This window comes from Colius striatus, chromosome 17, assembly GCF_028858725.1.
Source record: "Colius striatus isolate bColStr4 chromosome 17, bColStr4.1.hap1, whole genome shotgun sequence".
NCBI classification, from domain to species: domain Eukaryota; kingdom Metazoa; phylum Chordata; class Aves; order Coliiformes; family Coliidae; genus Colius; species Colius striatus.
The window spans coordinates 7,039,050-7,053,843 of NC_084775.1; the positions used below are offsets into that span (position 1 = coordinate 7,039,050).

Consider the following 14,794-nt stretch of genomic DNA (forward strand, 5'->3'; position numbering starts at 1 on the left):
ACTTTTTAACTAAATGCACTATTAGATAACTCTTATCTCAGTATTTCTCAATGAGAAACCTCTATGGATACTCAAGACTCAGGCTTTCTATTCAGCACAAGGGGAAAAAAAAAACCCACAGGTTGGCAACTCCTGGCAACTATAACACCATTTCAGGAAGAGTTTTATGTACTCTTATCTTGCTGTGTAATAGTCCTGAGGGTCTGCACCTCATCTACCCTCCTGGACAAAGCAATAATTACCAGTAAAACAATTGTCATCAAAACAAGATGAGGAGAACAAGTATCTATACATTCAGGAGAACAGCGAGTGGAAATACAAGGTTCAAGCTCCACTAGAACGCATGTATCTTAAATAGAAACAAATGAAAAACATCTGGAACCTTTCACAAAATACAAAGAAACACTTGCTTTTCCTGAAGTTGTAGAGTAGCCACCACTAAACCTTGTTACAGGAGCCGACCTCCAGTCTCAATTTTCTTCAATACACACACAGCACAATACAGACACAACTCGCAAACACTCAAAGACAACAGAAGGTTTCTGAGCTGCATGCCAACAGATTTTTTCCAAATATTTTTAGACAAATACTATTTTAATTACTTTTTGAGAGCTAGAAATTGGTAACAGAGACTACATTTTATAGTACAAAACCTGCACAAAGCCTCAAGCAGTATTAAAACATGGGCTATTAACTACGAACACAGATTTTTCTTCAAAATGTATTTTGTCTTCTACTCAAAATCTGCTGAGTAACTGCTTCATCCAGTTTTATTCTTGCCTTTGACTTCAGATTAAAGACTGATAAATAACCATCCCTTTAAAGCTCCCTAATTGTTTGCTGGATAAACCCAGAAAGTACAAGGTAAACCCAACCTCAGTAATATAACTGAGTTAAAATTAGATTCTCAACCATGCAAGTTATGAGAAAAGACAATTGGTATCTCTGGAGCAGAGTGCAACGTTACCAAGGGAAGAGCTGATGAGGTTGTTAGACCTCAGGGATCTGAGAGAAGTAATTACCATCCACGAAATGCTGAGGAATGATGTGGACATGAAGGAAACTGTAGCGTGCCATAAATATCTAAATTTGAAGGCAGTTTGGGGTTTCCCCAAAAGCCTTTTTGGGCATGGAAACTGCCTTTCAAGCCTGACATAAACAGCACTAATGACCCTAACTAAAGGGATGAGCTGCCTGTAATCATGTGGCCCAACTTAGATGACAACAATACAAGGAAAGTAGATATTTCTAATTGTTGCAGTCTTCTACAGACCAAGTAATAAAAGCTTGTTACAAGCAGCCAGGGACTTCACAGAGCTTACCTGTTTCTGTGCTGATGCTCCCATATGCACCTGGCAAAACTTGATTGCCTGTTCAAGTGCTGCTTCTTCATCCACCTGAAGACAGAATCACAACTAATGAAGTAATAATTACTTTAGCTCATCTATAAATCTAATTAAATTCAGATGAAATTAGAATGTAGAGCATGGGAATAAGGGGGAGAACCAGCACTTCTACAGCAAAACAGTGATCTCAAGCTATTCCAGAGAATATGTTCAAACATACACAACTCTCTCAATCCAAACTAACATTTCACGTGGAACAAACCCCATATAATTGGTATTATAGCTCTTAAACGAGCTCAGAAATTTAGTGTCTAAACATGGAGGGTCCTGCTTCCCCTCATCCCACCCTTAGTAGTGGTCTTGTGAAGAGTGGTTCTTTGGGAGATTCATCTCCCCAACTTCTGAACAGATATATAGCCAATTTTATACTGCTTGGTTTGGCAAGTATTATTAGTCTGTAATTGTGTCTGAGTTCACATAGAGAAATTACAATTAATGACAAAATACCTGTTTAATCAGCATGTACGTTTCTGACATGATCTTCTCAATTTTACCCAGGTCATAGGCCATCACTTTCTGACCTTGCTGCCACACTCGGTAAGCATCGAGCAGAAGAGTCTTCCCAGACTCCACATCCTCAAGCAGTTTCCTCTTCCTGCTTGATCTCTGGACAGGTTCTTCTGTAGGTACTGCTTGAACTATTCCTTTAGCTGCCTGCTGATGATGTTTTGAGCTGATACTTAGCTCTTCCAAAGAAAGTTCTGGAGTCCGGCTCTCTGGAGCTCTCTCCTTTGAGTTCCTGCCAGAAGGAAGTCGGTCTGGCTCACTGCGTTTGCAGGAAGAATCAATTTTTTCAGGGTCATTGGAATATCCATCAAGATCCATAGGCTCAGCTGAACCAGGCCCAGGGAGATCTTGAATCTCTTTCTCATTCTTGTCCTCTTGCTCTGCTACGTCCATAGCATTGGGAATTTGTCCCTGGGTCACTTCTTTTACTCCATTTTCAGTACTATGTATTACTCCATCTGATAAAACTGGCTTTTTAGGAAGGACATCTTTCCCCTCTTCAGCACTAGTTTTATTAGAGACGTCTGTTGTCATCCTTCCTGAAGCAATGTTAGAAGACTTGGAACTCTGATCTTCCGAAACCTTAACAAAAGAAGTAATTTTTCTCTGTTGTTATTATTGAAATCAGAAAGCATTTGAGCACAGCTATGACTACCAGGAATACTATCAATGAGTACCTTTATACTACTGCCTCTGCTGAAGATGATGCATTTATTCTATGGTCACTCTTGTTTGTTCCTGAATATTAATTCATCCAAACCATAAGTCTTATAACTAGAGTAGTTTAATCAGTGAAAGCACCACAAAGAAATCAACAGCACAGGCTGAACCAAAGCTGCAATGTTCTTTAACCCCCTCACTACTTCAGTCTTATACCATGGGATGCAACTAAATGAAATCCAAGGTTTTACAGCACAACATTTTCTGACAATTTATCAAAACAAAACTGAATGTGTTTCTTTTGGCAGCTTCAGATCAACCCCAAATTTAAGAATCTTCCTTTTGGTTGCTCCTACATAACTTATATCTTATTAGTAGATCAAGAAGTATGCTGAATTCTGCTACAGAAAAATAGCTAAATCAATTACCACTAAAAGCATTGATGCCTCACCTGTGTCAGATCACTGAGAGTGTCCTCCAACACTTTCACTGTAAGCACAAAGGCTTGTTGGGCCAGAACTTGGCGATCTGCATCACGCAAGTACTTCCTGTGCCACAGTAAGACAAGAGAAATTAAGCTACCTGCCAAAAGCATATAGGACTTGAAAAGCAAGAACCAGGGCATTAAAAAAAAAAACCCACACAAACAAAAAATCCCAAACTAAGAAAAAAAAGGCAAACACAAAAATTTTCAGCACAACAATTTTAAAACAAATTAGAAGAAAGCAAACAAAAGATACACAGTTGCATATTGAAATACAACACTTGAGCTATGTTTCCCTTCACTTCTCCCCACAATCATCAAAGATGACACACGTGAAGCAAAAGATAGCAGTATCTGCAAACAGAGGGGAGAAACGAAACATCCTCAACAAACAAAACCCAGAGCAAAACAGACAACCAGAATTAGAGTGTTCTTATATCAAGCCTTCTGTGCCACTCAAATACCAGCTTTTTAGTCAAATCTTTTCTTGAAAAAGAGTATTAGGCACACAAAGTGATCGTGAACTGTCAGGTGATTTTTGTGTTCTAGATAAACCATATGTGAGATTAAGGACATCAGCAAATCCTGTCTCATTGATCATATCAGTTGCCTTTGAATCCAGACTTTCTTAGAGCTAAACCACTCATGTGCCAATACTGTTTTGCCTATTTAGTATTATTAAAAAATACTGTATGTGTAACACTTAACTACTCTATAATTTCATTTAATTTACTACAATATTGTAACTTCAGTGTATTCTGACACAATTCTTTAGATCACTTTCAAGGAAAGTGCTCCCAGTCGTCAGTCCCACCTAATGGGGCTTCATGTAAACCAAACTTCTGTTTCAGAACTGACTGGTTTTACTGAGAGGGTTAAACATCAAGTAAATAGTTGTGAAGGGTATTATTTCAGTCAAAAAGCCAACACTTTCATAATACATGTTTTCTCTCTACAGTATTTCATCAAATTGGTAATTTTATTATTTGCTTTTCACACAAAAGCTTCAAAAACCAAGTTCAGATAAAACTGCCCTATTTTTAAAAAACAAGATTGTTACAGGCATATACCAGTCACACCCAGAGTATTTGCATTTGCAGGTTCCTGGCATGACTGCAGTTCCTCGTGGCTGGCACTGGCAGATCCAACATGTCAAATTATTTGTTTGTTACATTCAGTCTAGACTCATAAATAACCTAATATTTTTAGTACAACTGTGGGCTTCAGACAGAATTTAAACCTTCTATGGTCCAGTACTTCTGATATCCTAAAAGTCAAATTATTTTTGGCTTCAAGTTTGCTGAACATGTGGTGACATATTCCCAGACACACTACAATCTATGCAAATTCCCATGCACTCACACTCAAAAACACATGAAGAAACCTCCAATGCCTCCAACTTACAGCCATCAATCATTCGGTAGAATTTCTTAAGCAATTGCCAGAGACTAACTTCAGCATTTCCCATTCAGCAAACTAGTAGAATTTTACCTTAATTGCTTCAATGTTTTCCTTAGATGTTTATTTTGGTCTTCCCATGGATATGAATCTGCATATAGCTCACATTAAATAGCTTCTTTTTTCTTAAATAAGGTTAATGCAATTAAATTTAGATCACTCCTGAATAGGATAAGCTTTTAAAATAGCATCAGCTGCCAACAGGCATATAACCATTGTTCTGTCTGTCAGGGATTACAGGAAGGCAGGATGCCTGGGCAGTGACCTCCTCGCTGGGCACAGCTCTTATGCAAGAGGCCAGCAGAGAGGTGCAGAGGTCACGATGCTCTGCTCCACCAGTGAATCTTACCACAAGACACAAAAGCTCTGTAAGCCTGTTAAGGCAGCTATATGGCTGCTCTGAGCTTCAAGAGAAACGCTGAGACTCTATTGTGGAATTGTAATCCTGCAAAAGATTAAGCATCATTCCACTGTATTTCCAAGGACAAATTATATCAGCCTGTATTAAGGGGCTGCCCAGGGAGGGTGTGGAGGCTCCTTCTTGGGAGGTTTCCAAACCCACCTGGACACGTTCCTGTGCCCCCTGATCGAGGGAAATCTGCTTTAGCAGGGGGTTGGGCTGGATGAGCTCTGCAGGGCCCTTCCAGCCCCCACCATTCAGGGATTCCATGACATCTGTCTAAATACTTTTTTCCTAAACGAAGACCATCTTTACATGTAAGCGTTACACCATGAACAAAATATATTCAAAGGTTTACAAAGTAATGGATTAAAATAAACATGTCATACTTTCCCTGATCAGGGGTCCTCTGTAGCATAGATGAGACTTTCAGCAAGGTGTTGTAATCCTTTAGCTGGGACAGCACATTTAGCAGTAAGACAATAGAGCGGTTCATATGAGAGGCAAAACTGCCTGGGCGGTCAATCTCATCCACGGGGATGCGCCAGATTCCCTGCAGGGGAAGGCAAAGAGGAAACTTCTAAAGGGGTATCCAACTGCAAAGGACAGACATCTTAAAGCATGGGTCAGATTCTGCAGCATACTGAGTTTCTTGGAGGGTCAGGGGTAAAGTGGGCAGACAAATGCTGTGGTCCTTCAGTGAGATCTGAAGTCAAGTGATTCCTGCCAGGAGCAAAAGAGAATGTCTTGTAGAAGTCACAGCACAACTTCAAAATATGCTTCTGAATCATGTCCAGAAAAGAGCAAGCAAAGCCTAAATTATGTTGTGCATTTTTCTTAATTATCTGTGAACAGGACTTCCTAAGCCAAAGCACAACTACCATCAAAAAACAAGGAATAACTTTTAAGTGTTGCTGCCCTGAAAGCTGCTACTCTTGTACAGCCATAGCAAGTTTCTATCTTCAGTCTGTAACTAAATGTCTTAGGAACTTGGTTACTGCCTTGATATCATCAGTGTTCACCATGGCACTGCCCAGTCTGATAGAAAGAAATCAGACTCCTCAGCAGTATCCATGTTCCAGTGGCAGATTCAAATACTTGTGCATATATCCCACACCTTCTTAATTAAATTTCTAGGACAGGTGAATCTTTGGGGAGCAAGGCTGGAGATGGATAGAAAATGCAATTTAATTAAGGTTAGTCAGCTCAGATTTTGCAATGTCTAAGGAGATTTTTTTCAGGTATTTAACATGGATGCTGCCACCACACTAGTCAATGATATCTGAAAAAATACAATACAAATACTACTAAGCTTGCACATTAATAACACATGACCATTCACAAAAACTGGTGTTACGTCACTGCAAACCCTTTCCTCTGCTTTATTTGGTTCAGAATTTGTTCCTGCAGCTCTTTAAGCTGAGAATCCTCTGTTCATGTATATGATTTTGTGACAATGCAGGAAAGAATAGCCTCATTGATGGGAGTACCTGAGTAAAAACAAACTTTGCTTTCCAAATCTGCTCAGAGAGCAGGATATACAAATATTTACTTTTTTAGCACCCTTTAAAGGTCTTGCTTTGATATTTTTAGTGTTACTTTCAGTGTGAGCAAAGCTGCTGAGAACTTAATGCAAGGTGCAAGCAAAGAAAATTATCACTGCAATCATAAACAACATTTGACCACAAAAGAAGCAGACAGGTAACCAGCCTGTCTACAACTGACCCTCTCCCTGCATGTCTTCAGAGAATCTGCAGGATAGGACATACAGGAACTTAGGAAAAAACACAACACCAATATCAGCACTTTTACATTGGAAACAATTACTTCAACTAGATATAATACCCAGACAGGTCTGCCAAATTCTCTTACTCTTGCTTTTCCTCACACTGTGTTCTAACTCCTTAGTGATCAGAGAGAAGACATTCTCCCTCTTTGCTCCCTTAATCTTTCTTTCAATCTTTTTTAGGTTGTAGCTTTCCCAAACCACACCATGACTGACAGTCAAGGCACAACCATTGCTTCCTCCTATCCCCAACTACGAATATCCACACGTGCAGCTGGGTGGCAGAGACCTTATCTGCTCATGCAGCTCAGTAGCTCTCAAGCACAAACAGATGTTACAGGTAACAGCTCCTCAGAAAGACACAGATTTTATTTAAACAGAGAGGCTTCTCCCCTCCCCCCCTAAACTACAGAATTACTTTCCTTTAAACACACATTCTGGAGCTGGTATTTTTCACTTCTTCACACTTATGTACAACAGGGTTTCTGCCAAATCCTGAAACAACTGAATTATGGCACCCCCTTGCAACAACCTATTTGGCCAATTTAACTATACAAAAGAATTTATGGTCAACTTTGAGGCATATTGTAGGAATGGAAGACAGCCAATGTGTGGGTTCCTGGCCTTTCTCAGCATTATCTCATCCCTCATTCGAATTAGTAGATTGTTTGGAGGGAGCTTTCAGACACCATATCTGGAAGGAGTTGAAAATAATTTGCAGCTCCTTCTCACATGTCTTGTGTATACATCTTACTGACACCCTGGAAATGACAACAATGCAGGAAAACAATTTGCAAAGACAGAATATGCTGACTGCAGCTAGATTGTCATCTGATAGAAACAAAGGTGCATATTTGGGGGAATGCTGCTTTTCTGTCTTTCCACAACAGGGCACATTGGAAGAGCTTAAAACTCACACTAGAGGTGTTTACTTTACCTTTTTGATTACAAAAGGCCTGATTTTAACAGGAGAGTCACTAACTTTTCATGTGTTGACTTGCACTTTTACAAATGCAAAACAGCAATAAATTACTGTCCTATGTTACATACCTGCCTGTTTCATGTGCAGCCTCAAGCCAAAAGCAGAAAGAAACTTGTCATCAGGTGTCAGAACGATCTGTATTCCACCCACTGGGATTTTATTAAGCAATATGCAAAACACTGATGTTGAAGGGAATTTATCAGAATTTATGAGCAATGTTGACTTCTTTTTAAGACTGCACCTTCAGTCAGAGACTAAAGAAACAGTCTCATTCAAAACCTTTCCTAAAGAGAGGATTAACTAATTCCATCAGCATGTACTTTTCCTTCCTAAATATGAATATTTTTGAATTCACATCATATACTGCAACTTCTTTTAAAAAGCTAAATGTAGGCATTTTTAAACAAAACTTAAGAAAGATACAAATGCAAAGCTTATCATGAAACAACTAGAAAGGAGACTGGAAAAAGTTACTCAGTTTGATCAAAATTATTTCAAATCCATTCAGATTGGTTTAAAAAGTACCTCTCTTGAAAGTAAACACATAGAGGAGTGCAGGTCCTCAGGAAGAAGGTTTGCAGTTCTTTTAACAGCTTTGTTACTGATGATCACCACTCAGGCCACTTGACAAAATGTCTCCAGCTCGGCCATCAAAAGGATTTTAAGTCCAAGGCACTGCTTCTGTTAGCTGGCCACTATTCCCACAGCTGAACATTCTCCTCCTTTCTGCAACAGCCAGCAAAGCTGTTTACACAAAGCTAGAGGAAGGAGTGAGACACCTCCAACAACTCCAAAATGCCTCTCAAGATCCAAAACATGAAGCTGCTCTCCATGCCTTCCTGGCTAAACAAACACTCTGTAAGAACAGGGGGCGGGGGAAGCGAGCCTGATCCGCACTGCTAGAAAAAACCAAATCCGGGAGTACATGGAGATTCTGTGGATAGCTCCATACAGCTCCTACATTAAATATGAGACTGAATCATGAAGGCAGTACACCATATTCCTGGTGACACTTTCAAATTTTTTTTCCAGCTCGGAACTTGCTGCACAGCCTCCTCTTGCAGAAGAACTGAAGATTCAGGGGGCCATGCTGCACAGGGTTTTGTGAGCGCACGCTACAGTAATTGTGGATACTTTCTAGCTTGGTCACTGAAAATAGAAAGGAAGGAAGTGCTTATTATTCCTCCATGCTGCTTACTTCAGAATTTTACGGGAGGGGATTCCCTGGGGTTTAGGAATGCCTCTCTGAGGAGGAAAGGCTCACAGTTCTCAACAAAACCCAGCCTTCTCTGGGGACGGCTGCTGCTGACACTGCAGAGCTTCAGAGTAAGCCATTTTCTAAGCAGAGATCAAACTTTACTCTCTCAATGCTCCAAGGTTTCTCAACAAAATGGAGAAATGCTAGTTATTTTCAGATGATCAGATTCACGTGTAACAAGCAAACACATAAAAACCCTACTGCTACAAATAAACACCTCCAGTTACTTATGACTGTTACTTCTTCCCCCCCCCACCACGGAGTCCTGAAGTGCAAGTTGCACCACAGATTACAAACTCAATTCCACTGCTGCCTTCAGGTGACCAAGCAATTTGTCAGTCTCAGTAACATCCTACTAAGAAAAGCCTTTAGTAAAAACAAATCAAATTTAAATATTAAGATTTTTTAAAAATATGATCAAACTAGCAAACTAACGTGGTACAAGGAAGCCACCAATTAATAATGCAACAAGCTACACAGCATTTTAAAATCAGAAGTTTAACTAAGCACAACTGCACAATCCTTGGAGAGCTCACACTTAACTTTTCTTTTTAAGTCCCTGTTTCAATACAGGGTTAAGCACAACATACTAAAGCACTCTGAGCTTTACCAGTGTCCTCTCTTCTCAGTTACTTAGGTCAACAGAACATCTTGCACTTGGCATCTGAAAAGGAACATGGTTCCAACTGTACAGCTTCAACACATAGGATTTAGAACCTCATTCTTCCAGCTAAGAGAGCACAGCACAACCCTCGAATATCCCTCCTCCTCTCTGCAAGCATGCTCTATCTAGTGTTCAAGTCCCTGAGCTGTGCTTGCTTGACTGACGACTTCCTGCTAGTTCTCTGTGTAACCATGAAAACCACTGCCCTTCCCCCATTTAGTAAATTACTAAACCACTTTTTCACATCCCATCTTAACATGCTACCATGCCTCTTACTATTTTACTCCCTCACTTGATCTTGCCTTTTCTTCTTTTCTACAGACAACTGCGTTACTTTTCTTCCACAATTTCTCATGTCATCCACACTGCTATTCAGTATCTAGTGGAACAATTCCACCTCTGTGGACAGAAATGCAAGTGGGTACAAAATATTAAGAAATGAAAGCAGCTATATTAAGAATATTAAAACTGGTAGCTGCAGGGACTAGTGACAAAGGAAAAAAAAAAAGTGGCTCCTGCTTTCTGTGACTAGTTTAGCCAATTCCAGAAAAATCTTACAAAGTCTTTGGAAGTATTTAAGCAGCATTCATCTTCTGTTAGTCTTGTTTGCATAGTACAGCAAGAGAATATAAAAAAATAGTATGATCACACATTTTATCATCCTGGAACAGGAAACAGAAACAAGGCAAAACTGCATCAACTTCCTTCCAAAAAGTCAGAAGCGGGATTACAATTCCTGGTCTACAAAGTAAATCTTGTCTATTTCATTTTCACTTCTTTATTAAACACACACACACTCAGAAGTGAGTAAATAGCAGGTATGCTTTCTGGAAGAACTGTGGAATTCTGCAGCATTATCTTAGTAAGACATGAGTACGAGAAATATTGACAAATGAAAGTTCACTATGTGCTCCAATTACCATATTCTGATAAAGAAACATAACAGACAATTTTCACCTCTTATTTATCTTGTCAAATTACAGCTATTTTCAGTTTTACATTTCATATTTTTCAGTTTCTAGAACAATCATTCCACAGTTGACTTGACATTAAATTGGTTTTAACCTTATGAAAAGAATATCAACTTGAAGAGACTATTATGTGTGAGCATGAGTCAGGGAGTTACACACACACGAGGCAGGGAAAGGCAGTCATTTCCTTGCTGTATAAGCAATTACATAGAACCAGAAATGCCTTGTTAAGATGATGAGTTACAAGTTCAGGGTGAATTAGCGAAACAGAAACTGAGGTCTATAGAAAGCCTTTGCAAAACATTGGGTTTGGCTCTTTGCCACGAGAATCTAGGGGTTTTTGTTCACTTGGCTTGAGTTTTTTTTTACTCAGATGGTTCCCATGTACCATGTGATTCCACAGCAGTATCAACAGAAAGTCACATCACTTCTTTTTAAAGGGAAATGGCTAACTAGAATATTAACAAAGGAAATAAAGAATCCATTCTACTCCATGGCTACATGGACAGGGAAAAAAGCAAGCAGCAGTACCAGGCCATTCTCTGACAATCTGTTTTGAAGGTGTAATCCTCTTCAAGCAATAACACAGCTGCCTTCCCTCTGGAGCTCTGCAATGGTGTGCCTCAGGCAGACATCACCCATTTGAAAAATCAGGAAAACATGGGAGGTGTGTGTGCAACGCAGCAATCCCTGGATGAAGAATGCTCCCTGCACTATTACTTCCAGGTTAACGTAAACAGCAGTGATGGAGTAAGAAGCAATCCTTGGATTTGCTCTTGTCTAGCCCCTCATTACTCTGTAAATCTGAGGTGCTAAAGCCAAGGTGGATTTGAAGATACACCTGTGGAATACCGATTTTTTTTTCTGGTTGCCAACATCATAAAAAGGTTCCATTTTGGACAGATGGACAACTGCTCAATTTGTAAGGTCAGTTATTGATGGAAAGACTTTTGGACAAATTACTTAAGTACACTTGTTGTCTTTCCTCCAGAGGTTGCTCCCTTTTACCAACCGTATTTTAGGAAACAGAAAAAGGGATTGGTTAGGAAAGGAATTATATTATGAGCAGTAAGTTTAATTCACTGTGTCTTGTAGCTGAGGAGACAAAGAGGCTTGCCAATGACATGGAGAAGAGCAGAAGTCATCCAGAGATTGTCAGGCACTTCTGTATGCTCAAAAGGTTTGAAACCTTCCAATACCTTTGGGCTAACATGCATCTTTCAGACATGAGTTTCTCGTATCTCAAAGCATTGTCAATGATCATGCAGCCACATCATCTAACTTTGGAGCCCCAATACGGACTTCTCAAGAGAGTACTTCTACCTCAGGTACCAGGTGTAGCTTCGCTTGATTGACCTCCAAAATACGAAAAAGCAGGTAGGTTCAAGGTGATGCAAACCCAAAACAATGCAAACCCAAACAGATTTGTGTATTATACATACTGGAACTTAGTCAGAAGAGAGACATGTCTTGTTGGGAGATGACATATCAATACGTAGTTATAACTGCCTCTGGTTGGGTATCAGCAACGTTTCACCAGAGGTGTTTTGACCCCAGACCCAACTGTGAGACATAGTCTTCAAAATATACATAGGCAGGGGGCTTTGTAGCTCCATAGTAAATGTCACTGAACAGACTGTTAAGTTGCATATCCCAATGTAATGAAGAGCTGACAATTTAAATAGTATGAACATAAACAAGTGCCACCACCCAGGAGAATATAGAAAACACCATACATACCAGGAATGGTACTAAAAAAATTATACTCAGCTGTTAACTATTCACCATCAAATTCCAAAAGCCTTTTGGAAAGCAACAAGAATGGCATGTTTCACCACCAGCTGGTATTTTGGGATGTGCACACAATCTAGAAGCATGGAGAAATACTTGCATCTTTTGTCAACATTGAGAAGAACAAGAGTTGACAAAAACTTAAAACTCCTCTAGTGTTCTGACAGAAATAAGATGACAGCAGCAGCTTGTGGAAAAACCTTTCCATCTCAAAACAGAATGCTGTAAGATCTGATGGGTTCTCTACTCCTTTATATATAGCCAGTTTTATAAAAATATGTGTTTGCAAATACATGACCTAGTTCATACTTGAAGGTCATGATTCTGAGGTTGCATAATGGCTTAGGAATGACAGAAGTACACATCCTGGACTTCAGCTGATTTTCACCTGAAGCTAAGGGCAGGGAAAAGCTTATTCAAATCAGCTAATAAGAAATAAATATCTCATATTAGTGGTTATGAACCAGAAAAAGATATATGCAATGGTAGAACAGTCGAGCCTTCGAGAATACATACTCTTCTCAAAAAACTAAAGGTCTATATGAGCTTGAACACTTCGATGTCAGCACTGAAGATCTTCAAATTAAGTTCTTAAGAGCTAAGAGATAAATCATTTCCTTATCTCTTCTCCCTCCACTACAGCTGTGTCCATAGAACACTTTATTTCTCTGCCCAGCAAGTGGAGGCCCTGAATAAGTCCTGACTGCTATAAAAGGCAAAAAAATCTTACTGTTATGCACCCCATAGCTAACCTCAGAATATCTTTTAGCCTCTGATACAGGAATTCCTGCAGTAAAAAATAATTTCATTAACTCTGTTATGCAAGTACTTTACCTTTGGGGGGAGGCAGAACGTGTGTTAACACCTAAAGGCGTCTTGCTTTCAGGGATTCCCAAGGCTTTCTCAGCAATACAGGTTTAAAAACAAGGAAGCAACAAAAGAAGCTCTTTATCCAATTATAAGAATTAGTGGAAAAATCTAATTCAAGTAAACATTTAGGCAGCAGTCTGCCTAGCATCCCAACTAAAGTTGGCTGATCTTTGATAACACCAGAGGAACAAGACATTGCAGAGAAGCTATTAATGTAAATCACAGTAAACACAGGGGATCTTCAATATTCAACCAGCAGCAGTACTACAACAGCTTAATCTAGCACAAGGCATGGTGGTGACTCAGCTAGGCAGAAGATAGGGTACAGTCTGCTGGTGTTTGATTTCAGGGATATTACAAGATAGGAATTATTTGTTTGAGAACAACCACAGTAATTACTGAGGGGGAAGGAGCGAGGAAGGCCTCAACATGGAATACTCCAGACTCTGATAAAAATGTTAAAACCACACAAAAGTCCTACTATTGAAAACAACCAGAACAGTATCTGGGTATTGAAGGTGTCAAGCTGAATATGTTCCAATAAAAAAGACACATCCTGTAGCTCCCTGGGTAATAAAAAACCTCCACAGCATATGCTCTGATTCCTAGATCTCTTAGATCTGCTTCATGCAAAGTACTCACAAACACACACGAAAATCTGCTATTGCCCAAATAAACACATGCTGCAGTAAATTAAAAAAACAGAAGCAGAAAGCTGCCTCAGCCAGCACCGCAAACAGCATGTGGCACTTGCCTTATGCACAACACCAGCCTTTACTGCAATTAAGACATACGTTCTAAAATTATAAACACGTGATCAGACAAAGCTGACTAGTTTTAACAAACTGCTAATTAAATTGCAATCCTCTTATCCTCTCTTTAGCTGAATGAAACAGTGACTGCTACTGCATGGTAGCTCATGCAAAATAGACACTGAACAACAGGCTTTTCTGTTAGGTCACCATCAAGAAGGGGAATCTCCAGCGTGAGCCTAGCTGTCGTAGGCAGAACAGCACAGTGCACACCAGAGATCACAGCTGGGTTGCTCTGTGCCAGACATGATTTTTACAGACCTACTGTCTCTTCCAGACATGAAAGCCTCCCCTTGCAAGCTTTAGGGCTGAACTGAAAACGAGGGTGCTAAATAATTCATCCCACTAAGGAGGTGAAAGAAGCAGACTGAGGAATCCCAAACAATGCACATAGAAGAAAACAAAAATCCCTCACCCTTTTGTCCCTCCTTCCAAACTTCTCTCGACTCCTCCGTTTCCCATTGCTCTCAGGAATTTCCTCCGTGCAGCAAAGCAGATCTGTTACTGCCTCTAACCGAAGGCAAACCGCACTAATGAAATAAGGATTTCCCAACCACGACAGCAAATGTCATCAGAGCACATCTCCTGCCTGCCTGCGCTGCCGGCTGCCTGCTCGGCGCCGGGTGGGAGCCCTGCGAGCAGCCTGAGCCAGCCCGGCCCCGCGGCAGCCCAGCCCGCGGAAGGGATTCCCTGCAGCAGCCTCGGGCAACGACCGGCTGCTCGGAACAGGGTTTTAACACCCGCA

At 40.2% G+C, this 14,794-nt stretch overlaps 1 protein-coding gene across 3 annotated transcripts in view; it reads right to left on the reverse strand.

Annotated features, from left to right (window-relative positions):
- The window catches only part of CABIN1 (calcineurin binding protein 1), a 90,460-nt gene that overhangs the window by 21,959 nt on the left and 53,707 nt on the right, over positions 1-14,794 (reverse strand). For all 3 annotated transcript variants that reach the window (XM_062009992.1, XM_062009991.1, XM_062009990.1), the window contains 4 exons: positions 5,305-5,468; positions 3,025-3,121; positions 1,854-2,495; positions 1,323-1,397 (listed from right to left, as the gene is read on the reverse strand). In XM_062009992.1, the coding sequence (XP_061865976.1) occupies positions 1,323-1,397; positions 1,854-2,495; positions 3,025-3,121; positions 5,305-5,468 (978 nt within the window). The remainder of the gene's footprint in view (positions 1-1,322; positions 1,398-1,853; positions 2,496-3,024; positions 3,122-5,304; positions 5,469-14,794) is intronic.